Source organism: Rhamphochromis sp. 'chilingali' (genome assembly GCF_963969265.1).
Source record: "Rhamphochromis sp. 'chilingali' genome assembly, chromosome: 9".
Lineage (NCBI taxonomy): Eukaryota > Metazoa > Chordata > Actinopteri > Cichliformes > Cichlidae > Rhamphochromis > Rhamphochromis sp. 'chilingali'.
Genome location: NC_137936.1, coordinates 9,703,808 through 9,723,017, shown reverse-complemented (window position 1 = coordinate 9,723,017; position 19,210 = coordinate 9,703,808). Strand labels below are relative to the sequence as shown.

At 44.8% G+C, this 19,210-nt stretch overlaps 1 protein-coding gene across 4 annotated transcripts in view; it reads left to right on the top strand.

Moving 5' to 3' along the window:
* The window catches only part of arhgap46a (Rho GTPase activating protein 46a), a 30,315-nt gene that overhangs the window by 1,966 nt on the left and 9,139 nt on the right, over window positions 1–19,210 (top strand). For 2 of the 4 annotated variants that reach the window (XM_080890550.1, XM_080890549.1), the window contains exons 2-3: window positions 9,065–9,571; window positions 17,743–19,174. In XM_080890550.1, coding sequence (XP_080746676.1) covers window positions 9,065–9,571; window positions 17,743–19,174 — 1,939 coding nt within the window. Of the gene's footprint in view, window positions 1–1,065; window positions 1,294–9,064; window positions 9,572–16,620; window positions 16,825–17,742; window positions 19,175–19,210 lie in introns of those variants that run through there. The other 2 variants (XM_080890551.1, XM_080890552.1) reach the window with 2 other exon arrangements.

The following is a 19,210-nucleotide window of genomic DNA, read 5'->3' as shown; positions in this document are numbered from 1 at the left end:
TCTATTGTTGTTAGTGAAATATTAATCCTTCCCTACACGTTGAGCCCCAGCGATGGCCTCTTAAATCATAATCCACTCCTCCCCTCAGGCCTGCGCGGGCCTGGCGTTAACATCTTCACTGGCCTGCTCTGCATTTCTAATCCTAGAGAGTCTACCGTCTGCACCTTCACTTCCTCTAGAGGACAATCCGGACGTTCCTTTCCTGCGTGGCTCCTCGCTGACCCCCTTGCTTACCCTGTAGCTGCGCTCTGGGATTAGACTCTGGCCTCGTTTGTCATGTCAGCAGGGGGAGGATTCGCGGGGGATGGTGTGGGCTTAGACCAAAATGAAGTTACAAACTGCTGCTGCTGGTGGTTGTAGGCAAGCAGGTCAGATACTAATAAAAACTGCTGTTTTGACAGCACCCAGATAGCACAGGTGGAATTCTTGAGTTTATTTTATATAAAAGGGCCGATGCACAATATGTATTCATCGATAACCCTGAATGATTTTACAAGATAATGTTTAGAGATGAATGTTTGTGGTTATTAAGCACAATTACCTCGTAATAGGGTCATTCTTTTTTTGTGTGTGTGTTTGGACAAGTAACCCCATTGTTCCCACTCTGACAGCTGGTGTGCTGATAGAAAGGCTATCTTCTATGTGGTAAACACCCTGATGCTGCAGCTTCTGTTGCACATGTTCGCTCTCGTCCAGAGTCTTATGTGACCTCAGAAGCACCCTCCAACTAAGGCAGGGGTGGGCAATTCCAGGCCCCGAGGGCCAGTGTCCTGCAGGTTTTAGATCTCACCTTGGGTCAATACACCTGAATCACATGATTAGTTTGTTACCAGGCCTCTGGAGAACTGCAGGAGCTAATTTAGCCATTTAAATCCGCTGTGTTGGTTCAAGGACACATCTAAAACCTGCAGGGACACCGGCCCTCGAGGCCTGGAGTTGCCCACCCCTGAACTAAGGGAAGGGCTGAAGTTTTTTTTAGGAAGGACGGGGACTTGTGTTTGGACAGGCCTTACTCTCTCTGAAAGGGAGTTTATTGACCCTTTGGCTGAGTGTCACCTCGGACAGACAGTGAGTGTTCAGCAGAGCAGTAAGGGGGCCGGAAGTTCCCGGCATTTCTGCTGAGCTGCAGCATTCGTGGGTGAAGGCAAGATGGTGGGACAAGACAACACTCCCCATAGAGAAATCACAGAGAGCCGCTTCTCTGCATTTAGCTTGTAGGCGGATTTCAGCAAGGGTATCTGAAGTAACATTTAACAGCTAACACAAAAATGTTCTCCTGGAGCTGGTGGTGAGGTAGGCTTTTTTTTTTTTATCTCATTCCTCATGAAGAATCGGTTTGTTGCAGTGTGGAGGGGGGTGAATGCTTTGGCATCTATATGGAATGAATTGGGGGGCCATGTAAAATTGGTAGTTGGAACGCAGCATGGGAAAAACTGGCCTTGCTGAAGGTTGGCTGTGTGACCTTGTGAGATCCAGTCTAATCCAGCGCCAGTAGAGAGGGGAAGCCGTTTCTAGTCATGGATTAGGGCAGCTGTTGAAGGAGGTCACCCCCACATCTCCTATACATGTCTCAAGCTCCGCCTCATCGCAGCACTCGTTGGCTGTGATCCCCTGTGTGGACGCAACAAAGAATTGAATGAAGTCTGCCTGTTGATCCGACAATACTCAGCATTGTTTTGTACTATTACAGGCTTCAGAATAGGGTGCATTTCACAGGCTTTGTAATGCATATGAAGCTGAGTCATTGCGGGACTTTCTTGTCAACTGTGTACTACTGATTTTCTGTTCCCAAAGAGCCTGTGTGCTGTATACAGCTGTGGTAAAAAGACATTTTTTTTCAGACTCCTAAGTCAGATGAGTGTGTTTGTGCCCTCCAGTTTTACAAGCAGTCAACATCTTTTGTTTGTCAGCTTTGCTCTTTTTTCCCCCAATACCACTGTTTTAAAAGACCCATGTTCAGCTCAGTTCGTGCAGGGTGATCATGCTGCACACAGACCAAACTGGACCGTCTGGTTTGTGCAGTTGTACCTGAGTCATTGCGGTAACTCAGAAATGGCAGTCTGCTCTCAGGTGATACGAGACAATGAGGTTCTTGGAATTAGGTTTACTCACCCGGGCTGAGTGATGACGACATATAGTGGTTGAGAAGTCACTTTAAGCAGAATGGTGCTGCTTTTGTTTACAAAAATGTAGAAAGAAAGCAAAGTTAGGGTTGTTGTCAGCTGTTGCTGTTCAGTTTGCTAACTTTTACTTTTGCAACAGGAACTATCAGCAACTCTCCTTTTACCTAGGCACGTATAAAGGGTCTGTATACTTCTTTGGGGAGGTCTTCTGTCTATCCCAGTTTGTTTGACCCTTGCAGGACTTTTTGGAAGTGAATCAAATAATAGGGTGCGTTCAGGAGTCTAACCCCCTGTTTATCTTCATCTTCCCATACCAGCCGTCTCCTCTCTATGCCAGGCTTTAGCTGCCCGGCTGTTTGGTCTTAAGGTTCTTTACCTCTCTTCCCCTCATTGGCACCTGGCCTGCCTTGGTTCCCGGGTCAAGTCGTATAAGGTCGGCTCCAGTGCGTCTCACGTGTCCCTCTGTGAAAGGTGACTCCCACATACCCCTCCAAACTTGTTTCCCCATGTCAGCACACGGCGAGTAAGAAAGTGACACTGACAACTGCTGCCAAGTTTAGGAGGAAAAGGGGAGCAGAGAGAAGATCTGGAACCTAAGCAGGATTTTAAAAGTCACAACCTTTTGATCATCTGAGTAGCCATAGTATAAACTTGGGGTTTATAGAGTGATGTGGTATTGTACACAGTACGCAGGAGAGAACTGGGTGGGTGCTGTGGAGCCCTGTGGGTCCCCAGTACAAAAGACATCACAGTTAAAGTCGGAGTATAAGACGAGTTAAGAGCATCCTAAACCTTGGCATTAGCTTTAATGAGGGCTGCAGGAGCCTATTCCTCTCAAACAAACTGCCAATTTGCTTGTTGAGATATATATATATATATATATATATATATATATATATATATATATATATATATATATATATATATATATATATATATATATATATATATATATATATATATATATACATACATACATACATACATACATACATACATACATTCAGTGCACACAGAGAAATTGTGCCATGTGTTTTACTGACCTCTGACTTGTGGTGACACGGCAGGAACGAGAGGTGTTAAACAAAAGGCTGAAAGAATGTGTTAGTGACAGGTGCAGGACATTTTTTTCTGTCATCTAAAACATGTGCACGCTCCCTTCTCCCTGTTATTGTTCTGGTTACCAGGGTGGAGTCTGCTCCCACATCCTCCACAATGGTTAGCCACGTACACCTTGCCACAGCTCAGTTTTCAACAATGGACACTCAGTATACTTGTGATAAAGCTTAAAGTCAGATGCGTTAAATGATAATAATGTTGTTTTTTTGTTTGTTTGTTTTTGGGTTATTTGTTTGATCTGAGTTTTGTTGTAGTTGCACGTGTTTAAGTTGCTTCGTACAGGGAAAGTGGTACAGCACTCAACGTGCCCGGTTTATGGTTACGTTCTCTGTTAGTTACAGCTACTGGAAACCCAGCCAAGCTCTTAGCAGTCAGCCCGTGTCGCTGCTGTTGTTTTACAATATTTAGATAAGCAGGTTGCCTAGCAGCATTGCTGAATAGACTTTGTACATGGTTTATACATAATCAAACAAGTCTTTTGGCAGGTCCCTCCATGCATTATATTGAGGTACAGGCCTCTGCTTGCTCTGTATCAGTAAATCACCAGAGATTTCTCACAGTTGCAAAATGTTTAATACTAACCCAATTCTGAAATAGTTTGGGAGTGTTTGTGAAGTGTAAATAAAAAAAAGAATGCGATGATATAAACCCATATTTTATTCACAATAAACCCCAAAAAATTAAATGAACAGAAATGGCTCATTCTGAATTGGATGGGATGGGAGGAAAAAGCTGAATACCTAACTGGAAACAACTGGAGCAACATTTTGTAACTAACCTGTTGCCAGTTAACATTATTAGGTATAAAATGTCCATCTTAGAGTTTCTCTGAAGTAAAGAATATTCGAGGCCAATTTACTGATCTGCCAAAAACATCCCATCTAGATGAACATCTTTTTCAGGCAAGACTGCATATTTCAGCAAGGCGATGCTGAACTGCACACTGCACCTATTCCCACACAACTGCTTCATAGTAAAAAAGTCTGGGTGCTGCACTGGCCTGCCTGCACTCCAGACCTGTCACCACTTGAAAACATTTGTCACATTATGAAATGAAAAATATGAGTTTGTGCAGGTCAGACACAAAAGAAGACCCCAGGACAGTTGAGCATCTAGAAGCCTCAATCAGATAATGCGACATCTTTCCTCTCCCAAATGTCCAGCAGCTGGTCTCCTCAGTTCTCAAGACAGGGATATAACACAGTCCTAAACATGGCTTTGTCCTTATATCCTGAAATGAGTTGTGTTGCATTTTTCATATGCTTTTTTTTAAAGGTGTCGATTTCAATATCTAATGCTTTCTGTGGTCTGTTGTGAATAAAATATGGGCCATGAGATTTGCAAATCATTGCGTTGTATTTTTATTTACATTTCATCCAACCTCACAGCATTTTCAGACTTAGGTTTATAGTTTTGGGTGTGTGCAGCCAAGTGATTTTGAATTTCTTCCTTTCTGCAGAGTGAGGACTTATTTTTATGCCAGTATCTGAGGAGAAAGGATGTTTTATGTCTCTAAATAGGAAAGAGCAGCTCTGTAAATATACCGGCAAGGGGGGACCTTGGCACTTGTTGCTGTGACCGGAGTGGTATGGTTTCCTAGATGAATGGCAGGCCCTGTGCGAGCGCTCCGCCTGCTTCGGTCCACAAGGAACAGTAGAGCAGCAGCAGCTCAGAATAGTTGGTTGCTGAAAAAGGTTGGCGGTTACCTTTTAAGAGTACAGCGTGATAGATGGGAGCATAATTGTCTCACTGGGTTGTTATCTTAGTTTTGTCTAGTTTATGGACCAGTGATTTCACTAAAACCTTCACTTAGCACCGTGTTTCTGAAGGTGTGCTATCGCTCCATCAGGAATGCCACAATAGCACAGAAGCATAAAACAGCATTTCAGTCGTTATGAGATTATCTGATGACACAACGCTTAGTCTAAACTCTCCACCACCCGGGGAAAACAATCTTTTCTCCTTTCTATATGGTTTATCTTTCTGATGAAATCAACAACCACACTAGCATTTGAGTTTGTTTGAAACCCAAAGCTGCACAATGACACAAGGTTTGCTTGCTGCCCCATTTCCAGTGAATGCATTGTCCAGTCCTCTGTGTTTACCGCTGCTGGGAAAAGTGCCATTTACACTTTGGCGCTGCCTTTGAACAATGGGGCAGATTCCATGAGCTATATTCTGTTGTTTCCCTAACTCTGGGAAACCGCTCTCAGTTCTAGTTATTTTGGGAGATGACTGTAAATTGTGGATGATGGATGATAGATGTAGTAGTTCTCCTTCAAGAAAAAAAAAAGCCACTGGCACTATGTGAATGTGAGCGATTTGATGGTCAAGAAGGTGTTTTCGTGTTTCGGGTTTGGCCTCTTGGTCTCTGTGGTGGGCTATGTTTGCATAGTCTTTATTCACACTTTGACAAGTTTTATTCTTAGTTACTGTGGATAACCATAGGCTCCTGAAGGTCCTCCTAGACTCCTCATGGGAGACAGAGACCTTGTAATGTGTTATCACACATCGGAATATAAAGGATGAGGAATTTCATACTTGATTTTTCATATATTTTCACAAAACTTTCTGCCAATGGGCATCACGTGAAGAGGCAAACCGATGCAGTTTAAAAAGTCTATTTATGAGGAATAGAAGTTTCTTGAATGAGGGGTGAACCGTCTTTAAGAAACGTAAAAAGGTCCAGTCGCTTTCTTTCCAGGCACCTTAGACTGTCCATGAACACTATTCTTTATGTTGCAATCTGTAATCTAACCCCACCAAAAAGTGTTTACTGAATGCAGTCAACTCCTGGTTACAGAGTGCGCAAAGTCATAACATGGGCCTGTGGCATAAAGGTCTGCTTCAATTAGATTGAGTCTCCCCAGAGGTAAACCGGGTGCTGTATGCTTTAGTCATAGGTCCATGTGTGTAACAAGTTACTTTTAGATCAATATAAAACATTCCTCTTGGAGTTAAACTTCACTGAGCTTGTGCAGACTGCATTCCAAACCATTTATGAACATTTACAGCGTGAGGCAGATTGCCTCAGTTGTTTGGAGAGTCATGCTCTATACTTTTCTGTCTGCTTCTTCTGCAGAAAGACCACATAAAGCTGTGCAGGCTCAGATTGATTTACATGGCACCACATAAAGCAACTTTTCACCAGAAATGTGTATCAAAGAGGATCCTGTTAATGTTAGTTGGTCCACTTTTATTCATTTTTTTTTAAAGTTTTTCTTTGGTGCAAGTGAATAAATATTCATTTTCATTCATTTTAGTGAGAAATCAAAGTGTTTCGACCTCATTCCTGGTATGTCCCACTGAAGAAAAGTGCCATTGTATTAGGCAAACCCAGGTAATGGCTGTGTCTCTGTTTTCTGAGTGCTCCCCAAAATGATTTCAAAACCTGAACACGGCCCTTCTTCCTGCTTATCAGGTCGTGTCAACAGAGCACAGCAGGCTCGCTCTCAGCTCTAACTGCTGTTTATTTACCCAGAGGGAACAGTCCTTATGAAACAGCTACACCCCGTGCTGCTTAACTTGTCATGTATGGTGTTCAGAGTGCACCATGAAACCCTCGTGTCCTGTCAGGGTGTGTAGGATGCAGGCCATTATGCAAAATCCCATGCTGGTTACTTCACCGTCATCACAGCTGTGGGACACTGGGAGATAACCCCCCCCCCCCCACACACACACACACACACACACAAAAATGCCGTGTCGGCTTACTTGAAACATGTTACTTGAAACTCAGCAGTTTGTAAGAAATAGGTTTATTTGCATCCAAACACTCCATTTACAGAGAATAATGACAAACACCGAACTGAATAACAGGGAATGCGGCATGGGAAGATCAGTTTCTCGGTTTGGGAACGCCTCTTTTGGAATACAGACAGGAGCAGTGAAAGGATGAAGGCTCTGGTATGTGTGGGGTGGCATTGACTGTTTGGCCTCTGCTTTGAATGCCCCCATTATTTGCAAGGCTTCCCGCCCATTAAGTGTTGTGGATCTCATCGCTCAGAAAATAATTTTGTAATACTTGCGTCTCGTTGTGGGGAGACACACTGTAGTCAGTTCCCTGCTCTATACAGTCGTGTCTTTTTCCCTTTTTTTTGAGTTTCTGCTTGCTCTGATCTCAGGTAGAGTTAAAATGCTGTATAAATAGAACCTGCTTGTTGAGTGGACTAAGGTTAGCGCTGCTTGACTGCTGTGAAGGATTGGACCAGATGGTTTCCCAGCATAAAGCACTGGGACACATGGGAAGACAGTATGTGGAAGGCTCCTATAGTCTCTCCATGCCCTTTCTATGTTTACCTGGTTGTTAAATCAAGATATGAAGAGCCTGTGGCTCCTTCTGGCAGCACATAAGAGAGTGATTGATACGTTATGCTTGATGAACAGGTACATCAGTGTTAACAGGGAACAGCTGTTCGTCCCAGTGAGTTTCGGCCAACTGGGTGACATTGTAAATGTGGCAGAGCTGCCTGGCACCGTGCTCCTCTGTCTCTGTTTCTGAGACAGGGTTGCACACAGGGTTGTTTTGGCAGGCGCCTTGAAGCAAATGTGGATATTTGGTGAACATTGTAGGCAGTCTTATCCCTGCTAAGCTTCTTGCCTGCTCTGATCATCCCAGGTAGCCTGGATGGTGGAGTCGTACCTCTAACAACCGTGACAGGGAGAAGAAAAGCTTTTCTATCCTAAGAAAGCTGGGAAAATATCCAAGCCTCTACCAGATTGTTGTGACACTAATTCCTCCCCAACTGATACTTTGCTCTCAAAGATACTAGACTAGTGTTAGGTGGGACACTAAAGAATAGAAAAGACCTAACCTTGCCAGGACCCTCAAGTGCTCAGTACAAGAAGAAAAGGGCGCCTTGTGAGTTTATTTTGAGTCCTTCCTTTGGCTCTCGTCTAGACGTTTACTGTGATGCTGAACCTTGGTAACGGTCTCCTCGTGGCTGTTTGTAGCGTTCCTGTTCCCACATGGATTTGCTGACACAGTTAAGGTCTCCTTTGGGGAACTAGATCAAAGGAGACATAAACTAGCTCACTAAAGAGTTGCATGACCTGGATATATAGAAACAGCGAGCTAAGGTCCGACTTATTTATAGACGCTGATTTTATGTAGGTACTGTAGCTACACCACATAACCTTAATGTAGCATGTTAATACTATTTCAGTGTCCGACTCGTTAACGTAGTGTCCTGTCATTTCACTGAAATTCAGTTCAGGGTCTCTGCATATGTAATCTGTTTTCCTCTTAATCTGTACCCTTTTGCCTTATTACTTTATGCAAACAGGGCTGTCTTTTACTCTGATTCTCTCTCTGCCTCTGCCCCCTCCCTCTTCTCTGCACTGTCTCTGTTTTCGTTGTCTGCGTGTGTTGTGCTGAGCTGGCTGTTGTCAGTCTGTGATTGTAGTTGAGCTTTGTGGTTTTTGCGTTAGTAGCACTCGGAGCGTATGGTTCTCTTTGGGCCCTGCTGACTCCGTGCCTGGTGCCTCACTGAGTATGTCCACCTGTCTCCTTACTCGGGACATACATATTTGCGCCATCGCTTTTGCCGCTCCACTGCATAGAGATGACATCACCGCTAACACACACATACAGATGGATGCATGTAGGGAACAGGGACATTAACACAGTCTCCATATGGACAAGTGGGCAGGTTCGAGCCTCTCGTCTGTCAAACAGTGCGAGTTGTTTACTGCTTGTCGAGTTGATTAGTACTCAGGCATGTGGCCTCTAATATGTCCTCATATCCTGTAGGTGATCTGTTGCCATTTTAAGCATCTAATAACAGCTTTTTTCTCTGTGCTTTTGTTTCTTTTCTTTTCAGCTGTGATTGGGTGGAGATCTTGGAGCCACGCTCCGGTGAGCGCATGTATGTGAATTTAACCACTGGCGAATGCGGCTGGGATCCTCCGCCTGGTGTTTCTGTCCGCCAGGCAGACGGCAACCAGTGGTGGGAGTTGTTTGACCCCCACAGTGGCCGCTTCTACTACTACAACTCCGCAGGACGCCGCACAGTCTGGCATCGACCCCAGGGAGCTGATATAGTGCCCCTCTCCCAGCTGCAGGCCATGAAACGATGCAGCGAGGCCAGGCAGCCTGGAGCGGGTGTGGATAGGCACCACCATGGGACCTCAGGGAGTGTCAGCAGCGTAGGGAGCCAGGGGCGTTGCACCCCTCTACCTGAGCGGGACAGGGACAGCCCTCTCCCTCGAGCCTTGGAGTCCAACGACGAAACTGCCAACCCTGAGCTGGACCTGGCAGCAGACAGCAGATCTCAGGGAGATGGTAGCAGCACCGAACACAGCACAGATGGTGGTAAAGACCCGCAGAGGTAAGCCTGACTAAACCTTAAGTAGCCTTCTACAGCATGTCTGGAAAGAGAATTGTGCTTAATCATTAGCGGCTCATATTACCTAGAGAAAAGTGGTGCAATGTGATAGGCATCAGTGCATGTGCCATACCCAATTGTAAAGGCTTTCAAACGGTTATGCTATGAGAACTTGCAGGATTATTTTGACTGTTGACCACTTGGGCTGGACTCAAACTGCTTTCTTGTTTTCATTCTCACTTATCTGAACATTCCATATGTCCCATGTTTCCATAGTATTGCCTGTGAACCATGCTCAGCCATTTCAGCAAATCGCTACCAAATGGGGAAAATGGTCAGTTATATTACAGAGCATGACATTTCCCCTCACGCTAGGGTTACTGGTGCAGAACGGGCCCTAACAGTAAGTCATTCAGAGACCCCATCATGTGCTTTGCTTTGTGGCCTCATCCAAACCACCGTCTCTTCCCTCCAAGCTGGATTCCACACATGCCACTTCTGTTTCCCCTGGCACATGGCCACTGAGGCCATCTTAGTGTCCTTCTGTGCGCTCACCGCCACCCTGCTCCACTGCGCTCTGCTCCTCTCTGCCCCAGCCCTCATTTCATTTTCCTAAAACAAATTTCAGCCCCTGGTTATCATAGACTGTAACGCCTCTTACGTGCATGCATGAGAGGCATGTGAGAGAGTGTTGTCTGTGGTTAATAACAAGCAGAGCCACTATATTCGAACTGCTTGTAAACAAGGTTGACCCTGCCAGGTTTCTGTGGTTCTAGGCTTTGCTTCTGCCACACTTTTGCCTTCAGGAGTTTGCTCCTTTGACCCTTTAAGAGTAATTAAAGCTGGTGGGGAAACTAATTAGTTAAGCGTTGCTGCTGAACGGCAGTGCTGGCGGCCCCGTTGTTTTTTGTGTGTGGGCAGTGTTAAAACTCCTCACAGGGTCCCACTCTGCCCCAGTGATTCAACCTTTCCCAGAACCCTTTCTGTCTTTCTTAAAACACTGGCCAGCTGTGTTCAGCCGAGTTAGGATCAGGAGTCTTTAGCTCACTGGGGATTGATACCCTACTTAGCCATATGGCCCATCACGTGCTCACCAGCCTGTGTCTCTTAGCAGGTAATGAGAAACCACGACAAAAGACACAAAGAGGGTAGAATGTGACAACTCAAAATGGATAAAAACAAACTCTGAGAGATGCTTGTCTTCAATTAGCGGTGCACTTTATTAATAATGACAGGAAGAAATGTGTGAGAAGAAGAGTTGGGGGAGGCACAGTGGTTTGAGTTGGGTTGGAGTCATGTCATGAAATTTTATCCTGGATTTCAAGTATTTTGAAAACAAGATAATTGAGATAAAGTGATTATTGTACCACATTTATTTTCACAATGTGGCTTCTGTCCACAATCACAGATCTCCTCTGCTGGTCTCTTAACTTTTTTCCATTTATTTTCATATGAATTTTCTTTCAAGTTTGAGGAAATAAGCTCTTAAAAGTAATGTTTTTAAGCTCATTAAATGTATGAACCTCTGAAAGGGATTGGTAATTGTTTTAAATGTTGGCGCACATATTGAACAAATCTGAATATTGTTTTTCACCATAAACGAGCAACCCAAAGTTTGAGCTTAGCTAGTTTATCTAACACCCATCTTTTTTTTTTCTCCCTTTCTTGCCATTCTCCTACCTGTCACAACTTGTCACTTTCCTAAGACATTGCGTTAGGTCTGTTTTTGCATCATAGTTTTCTTCTTTTTCAGAGGGTTTTTATTCACTTCTGACCTTTGAAAACAATGCTATACATTGCAGAGATGGGTCTGTTCCAGTTTTTCCACTGCTGGTGGGCTTTTGTTTCAAGCTATTAATAAATCTGTTCAAAATAGTTTCCAAAGTTTTCAAACAACACACCCTGTACTATAATATTATTCCAGCCTGATAGATACAGTTTCCTCTTACTGTGTGGCTCATATCTGTATTTTTCTTAGTTTGTGATCATAGGAAGTGAAAGCACATGAACTAACTACCTGCGTGCCCAATTTGTTACTCATTGGCCGAGTCTTATCACATGTCATGGGAATTTTTTTTAAAAGTGTTTTAGTCTAGAGCTCATCTGGGAAGTACCGAGCTCTTCAGAGATAAACATGCCAACTACTTTCAGTTATGGCCAGGAAGGCGTGACTAACTGATCTCTTTTCATGATGCAGCAGACAAAGGTGTCATATACCAGATGGCTTAAAACATCTGTCTTGAATTTCACTTAGCTGTTTAATGCATGTGCAGGTCTGTGCTGTCATTAACCAGGTAACATGTGTGGGAGATTTGACTCTAGAAAGTGTGTGTGACCTGAGTGTATGTGTGTGGGCTCCCTCCATGGAGGAGACCTGCTGAGGCTGGGAAGATGTTATAAGTCTGCAGAGGACACGTGACAGCCAGACAACCCAGAAATGAACCGAGGTGGTTCACATCAGGGTCGCAGCACTCTTTTGCCTCTCGTGCCACCCTGGGGTGTATAATAGACCACTAATAGGAACAAAGGCTTTCTCTTAAAACCCCGCTATCCCCTCAGTCAACTGAACGCTTTCTCTGAGCTGGAAGTGTAGGCATGCTGACTAGAGAAGAACGCCCAATAACTTGAATGTGCCCTCTCATTTAGCCCTGTAATGATATAGCGGTGCACCAGCAATTCAGTCAAAGCATGTCACGTTGACATTAGACACTTAAAAGTCGCCTTTCCTTGCTTTGGATTTGTGAAGATGCAGAAAAATGCCATTTTCTATCTGAGTACCAGAGTGTACGCAGTTATGTTCAAGCTTATACCAAAGCTTCTACACATCAAAGAGGAGTCGGCACAGCTGCTTTTACGAGTGTGCACTGACTTTACTTAAAGGGATGTTGGGTTTCTTGTAGTCTGATTTATTTTCAGGAAGCCAGGGGACCAACTTTTAAAAATATTCCCCATGAACTGATGAGAAGTGAAAAACAGAACTGGAAACGTTTTCTTTAAATTTCTCTTTCACTTTGTGTTGGGAATTTGTTGAAAGGGATTTTTTCAAAATTAACCACACACTCAAAAGCAAAAGCATAAAAAGGCTAAAAGCACAACCGGCTTCCCCTCATATAGTTGTGACTCACTGGCAGTGAATCATGTGGGAGAAATCACCAGTGGGTTTATTTAGGAAATGAGGAGACGTCTTATAGGGTCGATAACGTTTTTAAGTTTTTTAATGAGTCACACATTGTGTGCCTGTTGACTGCCAGAGCAGAAGCTCCTTATGCTTTTCATCTCCTGCCACTGTGAGGATGTAGCCACAACATACATACTGGACAGACTTGTTTCATCTCTACACTCGTGGTGTGGTAAGCTCTTTTTTTTTTAAAGATTTTTGCAGATGGTGTTGTAAGTCTGCCTGTAACAATAAAGGTTTTCTCTCTTTTTTCCCCCACATCTACATAAAAGTAATACTGTGGGGAAAAAGGTTGAACTTGTAATCCTGTACTTTGGTCTGGTTAGCATCGACAGGGTGCTTGTTTAGTTTTATTCTACGCTCGTTCTCTTACGGTTTCCTTCTGTGTTTTCCATACATTTATGGCTTTCTTGAACTAAATCACAGAGCTAGTCTTGTGTGTCTCGCTGACACAGACAAAAGTCTCTCTTGCTCTGTTTGAGATATCATTGAAGCCTTCCTTTTAATGTTAACTTTCCTCTCGGGTTCTGTGATGGTATATTTTGACTGTTTTCATAAAGAACTCAAGGCAGCACATGTGAGCTGCTTGAGGCATAATTCTGACTATCTCAGATTCTCAGATGACTTGAAATATCAAAGATGGGTTGTTGGGTTTTTTGCTTAAAGAATTTCCACTATAGTACTTTATTTTATCACTCTGATCTTTTACTGTTAGAGACTGACTATGAAAGGGTCTGTGTGTATGTTTAAGATAAGATAAGATAAGATAACCTTTATTAGTCCCACACGTGGGACTAATAAAGGTTAGACTAACTAAGATGTGTGAACAGGCAGCTGTTTTAATAATGTCATACACGCTGTGCTATAATTTGACTCCTCAGAAAAGGAGTCGCAGATATACTTTCAAATTCCTGGGGCGAGTCTCTCTGGAATTTACTTGGGTTTGGCCTTACACTTTCCCCTCAGAACGAATCTAGTGGTTGTCCTTTGACCTATCCCGGCACTCCCCATTAGTTCAGGCTTCGAGAGCCACAGACGGACACAGCTGGTAGGCGTCTTGGTTCATAGTAGGGACGTGCGTCACTTCAGCTGTTTCAGGACAACTGGGCTCTCTCAAGGTATCTTGTAGGAAGTGAAATGCTTAAAGCTTTGCTCTTCATGTGTGTTAATTTAATTATTTTTTTATATGATGGGCTATTCACAAGCGGGACGTAGAATGAGCTTTGAACCCTGACGTAGTGGATACAGCATTGTCCTCTGCGAATCTTTGTCTTTTTAGTTTCCTTCCTCCACGCAGATCGCAGTGATCCCATTGGTCTGTGCTCCGAGGTGTTTGTGTAGCAGAAGCTTGGCCTGTGCGACCTCATTTCCTCTTCCTGTCCAGCCAATGTTAATAATAACCCGTGCTTTTCAGACCCCCACTATTCTCAGGAGGAATATAAGAACTTCCAAATCCATATCCGGCAAAATGACTCAGCTGATGGCTTTTCCAACAACTGTTAGTCTATGTTTAAAAGAAAAGAGAAATGGATCTCCTGACAGCCGTGTTCCCGTAGCAGCACAGAAGATCACAGGGACAAATGTTAGTATTCAGAAACGTGACAGGGGTGTCTTGGACTGTGTATATGGGGGAGGCAAAAGAGCTGCTTACACTCATTCAAATTTGCTGATTTGTTTCCCAGGTCAGATTATGCAGTTGTTTTCACAAAGGCAGAATAAAATAACCTTGTGTTATTTTACATATCTCTGTCTTCTTGTAAGTCTCACATGCTAACTGATGGAAAGGCTTTCAAATGCATTCAGTATGCTATTCATGTGTTAACATGCGTCGCATGCAGCTATCTTTTGTGCCCATGACGTAGCTGAAATGGAAATTCCCTGTTTGCAAACACTGGTAGATTCTAATAAATCTAGAGAGCTCTTACACTCCCAATGATGATTATAATGTCTTTCTAACAACTGTGATAAATTGCTGTGCATAATCCCCTCCTGCAGCTAATGTTCAGTAAACACCTGACCAGCAGGCTACCAGCAGGCAACACACCCTTTTTAAACAACTTTGATTGTTGTTCAAATGAGGTCCAGGCCTGTTTAGTGTTACGTAAGAGCCCGAATGACTAGAGGTGGAAGATGGGTCGTTGTCTTCCCCTTTCTTGATCTCAATGGCTGTCGTTGACAGAGGCGTTTCCCTGACGATGGCACAGCCATGCATTGTGTTAGGCTCCCCCACAATGCCACAAAGGCCCCTAAATGAGCCCTGAGGAATTCTAGCCTTCCCGCTCATTCCCTTGCTGCACTCTCCCACGACTAATCCCCACCCCTTCTCATTTACACATGCTCACACTATTCTCTCTTGGTCTGTTCAACCCTCAGCCATCACCAGCAAAAGTCTTCCCATTTAAGCCAGTTGTTGCTGTTGTAGTTTCTCACAATTTTACTGTGTTTGTCTTTCATTTGGTTCAGATGTCATATTCATACTTTAGCTCACTAGAGCTGTTTTGATATGCAAATGCTGGAGTTGTGTAATGAGATTAAGGGTTTTAAACAGAGATGGAAAGCACTGTACAGCTTTTCTATTGGAGTTTGAGCCTCCGCACGAACTTGATGGTTGTCGCACCGAACCCTGTTGGCATCTAACATAATGCGCCAGGGCAGCACACGATGCATGTACTACACCTTTTCTGAGCCTGGGTGGAACAATAGCAGGCAAATAAAAAAAGAAAGAAGAGCTTAGCCAAGAGAACTGATAGGTTTCGCTTTTATTTTTGTTGTTATTATTTTTATCTTGACAGTTGTTCACTTCTACAAACTGTCGGCAGTTGTTTTAATCCACAAGGGAAAGGATGCTGCTGAATTAATCAGAGGTTGTTGTGTTTTATTGAATGTGTGGATACAGGAGTAAAGGGTAATATTTTATTTGACATAAAGTTGGCTTTTGACCATGAAGATAAAGAAAAGTGTACAGGGCTGCTTAGGTCTAAAGATTATTTGGTTTCCATCTATAAAGTCAGACGTATTAGAAAGTCTTTATAAGCCCTCTTCCGGCCTTGGCACAGCATGTGAACATTGCATTAGGCATTTCCTGTTTGTATTGTATATGGAGAAACCCTCTCTCCAAACCTCCCCAGGCAGGAAGTAGTGGTCACTACTATGTCAGAGTCAATCCTCATTAAGTTTGTGACTCTCCCAGAAGGAATACAGAAGACAGATTAATGTTTTAGACTGGTGTATATACGAAGACCAGTTGTGATAAAAGCTCTGTTTCATGTGTGAGAGGTGTTGCTACAGCATACCAGTGCTAAACCGTCACCTGTGTGTCACGTACTGAGGTGGCAATCATTTTTGTGTCACCTCCCCCAGAGTGAGAAAACACGGACTGTTTCAAAGAGCACACACAGGGGTTTCACATGTTTACAGCTGTCACCTTGTCACCACTGGGTGGTGTGGGGTGATTCTCATCCATCAGAGCTCGTCTTCACACGTGTCTGTCTGTGAGTCTTTTATTTAGGCTGTAAAGGGTCTCGATTGTTTTTGGGAATGCAGAGATCTTGTGGCGTTCCCTCCGTCAGTGCTTGGGTCGTGGGGGGCAGACACTGGGGCCAGGTGGCTGAGTCCCAGCTGTTTACAGGCTCTGCACGCATGGTGAGTCTGTGGGACTGGTCAAAGATGAAAACAAGTTTATATTCAAAAGGCTGAGATGGTGTGACTCACACTATAGAGGAGGGTGGCACAGGGTCTAAAGAGAGAGAGGACTGAGCTGTAGCTAGGAGAACTAAAGGAAGTTTGCCGTTGGCTGGAGGACCTCAGGGGAATCGTTTAAGTATTGTTCCAGAGTTGTGGGGTGGAGAGGGGGGGGGTCCCTCTGCCTCTTTCTCTCCTCCCTCTGCGTCCTCTTCCTGCCGTTACAGCCAGACTTTCTTCTGAGTCCCAGTACACTTGGAAAAGGGAAGCCATTGAACATTGGTTTTGTCTCTCCACTGATCTGCGTTTGTGTTGGATTTACCGGGACATAAGGCGATTAGCTTTGATGTAATCAATTACCCCGCTGAATCTTAAGTAGTGATTAAAGGAAAGGAGGGTAAGTGTTCTTTGCCTACCTTTAAACTTATTTACCTCTTTGAACATTGATTAAGCAAGAAGATACTCTGAGCTTGTTTGTTTAGTGTTGCTACACATGACTTCCTCGGACCAGGCACCGTCTGTGTCCAAGCATGCATGTATGTGCAACAGTGCCGGCTTTAGACGCTCACTGGTTTAAGAGGGTAAGTTTCTGATCAGCTGTGGAATGAAAAGTCCTGATTACTGTGGAAGATTATGAGGCAGCAGCAGACCAGAACAGTGTGACCAGATTGATGGCAGATTGTTTTACATTGCTGGGATTAGCAGTGGGTCATTGGTTTATAAGTTAGCCTGGCCTCTCAGCCAAGTTCAACTTCAAGTAAGTTGCACTTTGAACCCGAGTCAATATATCATCTGCCCACTGCTGCAATCCTGACTTTTCTCAGATCAACCTCTTTTCCCATGGTCACAGTTGCTTTTCTAGTGTTTCAAATGTTTTTCAATCCTTAAAAATATCAAATATTACACATAACTGAACTTACTATGTTCTCCAGACATCTGAGACAAGCGTGAGGAGGAATGGATGTGTTTCAGTGAAATATGTTCAGAGAGTCATTATTTTTAGCCTCTTTAGCTACAACACACACTAAAGTTATTGTCTCATGCTTTGGCATGGCTATTATGACTGCCAGACTAAAAATGGAGTTAAGTATTTGGAGGTCAGTGAAATGTTTGGAGAAGAATGTGTGGATTGCTGCAGATTTTTTTTCCCCAGCCCTGTCAGCAGTGAATATTTCAGAGTAGAGGAAACCTAGCCAGTGGCTGTATGACTGCATACATATGATTACATGATTTTTACTGCCTCTTGATGTTTGGGTTTATATTTAGACTTGATTATTTGTCTGATCTCATTGTGTGCATGTTTTCCCCTTTTCAGGGATACTTCTCAAAGATGGCAGCCAGCACCTGGTTCTAAGGCAGCCATGTTGGTGAAGGTGAACAGCATGAGCCGCACCCAGCCCAACCCAGCAATCCAGCAAAACCTCCAGCAAAATAAAGCCAATACCTTCACCCTCCACACCTCCTGCAACAAGGCCCAAGGGGGACAGTTCAGCTCTGCACAGGGATATAAAACAGCCCCTTCCGGCAAAATGACAGGTGACACACGTCAGGCCCATCACCTGAGAAAAGCCAGCAACGGCAGCTTTTGTTTGGTGACGTCAGACAGTAGCCATCCCAGTCCACTCCTTCACAGGTCACAGACGAGCACACCACGCCCCGTCTCTCCCCATTATGGCTGCACTGCTCCAATCTATGATGAGCCAGTTTCGGAGTGCCCTATATATGATGAACCCCCCACAGACATGGAGGTGGAGGGGGCACACTTGTACAATGGACAACTTCTGTCTCGTTTGACACCTACCCATAGTCTCCAGAAACCCAGACTCCTCCAGCAACCTGCTTCATCTCATCCAGGGTCCAGACACAAGAGAAATCCTTCTGCTTCCGACTACAGCCCAGCTGGCCTGGAGTGTATCAAGCACATGGTCAACGTGGACCCCAAACAGGGGCTTCTATCCAGCTCTCCTGTGCCCACGCGTTCCCCTTCACCTACCTCCAGGCAAGACCCTGTATTGACGCAGCCTCAACCGTATCCACATCCCCACACTCACTCTTTACAGCAGGGTCGAGGTCAGTTAAGGGACAGGGAACCAGGAACGCCAGGCCCAAGTTCACTGGACAAGAAACAAAGCTGGCGGGTCCTGGAGGCCACTGTGCAGCGCGCCATGGAGGCTCGGCACAGCAGGCAGAGCAGCCAGGCCTCTCAGGACTTCCCCTCCTCGACCCCGCAGGCCACAGCAAACTATCAAGACTCTGGTTACTCCACTGGCCCCTCCCCGAGTCTCAGGCGAAAGAGCAGGAGAAGGGTGGGAGCCGGTGGTGGTGCAGGAGGTAGGCCAGGGTCAGTAGGCAGCAGTGGGGAGCTGTGCGCCCTCAATGAGAGGTTGATGGCCGAAATGAGGGAGGTGGTAAGTCGCTCCAACACAATGAGAGAGGTGAGAGCAGGGCTGGATCCAGAGATGGGGGAGAGGGTTGTTGTAGCTCGGACACGCTCCCCCGCAGACTCACTTAGGTGGTACGGAGGAGGAGGGGGACGGGGGTCGGCAGGAAGGTGCGCATCTCGAGAGGACCTCACTGGAGGCCCCCGGACAATGAAAGGGGCAAGTACCTGTGACAACCCAGCCCTGACTCCTCTGGAAATGCCAGGGAGGCAGAAAAGAACTTATGAAAAGGTGGATACCTTGGAGTTGAGTGTCAATAGCCAGGCCAGCCTGTCGTCACCAGAGACCCCAGGACCACCCTCCCAGGTAACCCCCTTATGTTTCTGTGTGTATTTGTGGGTC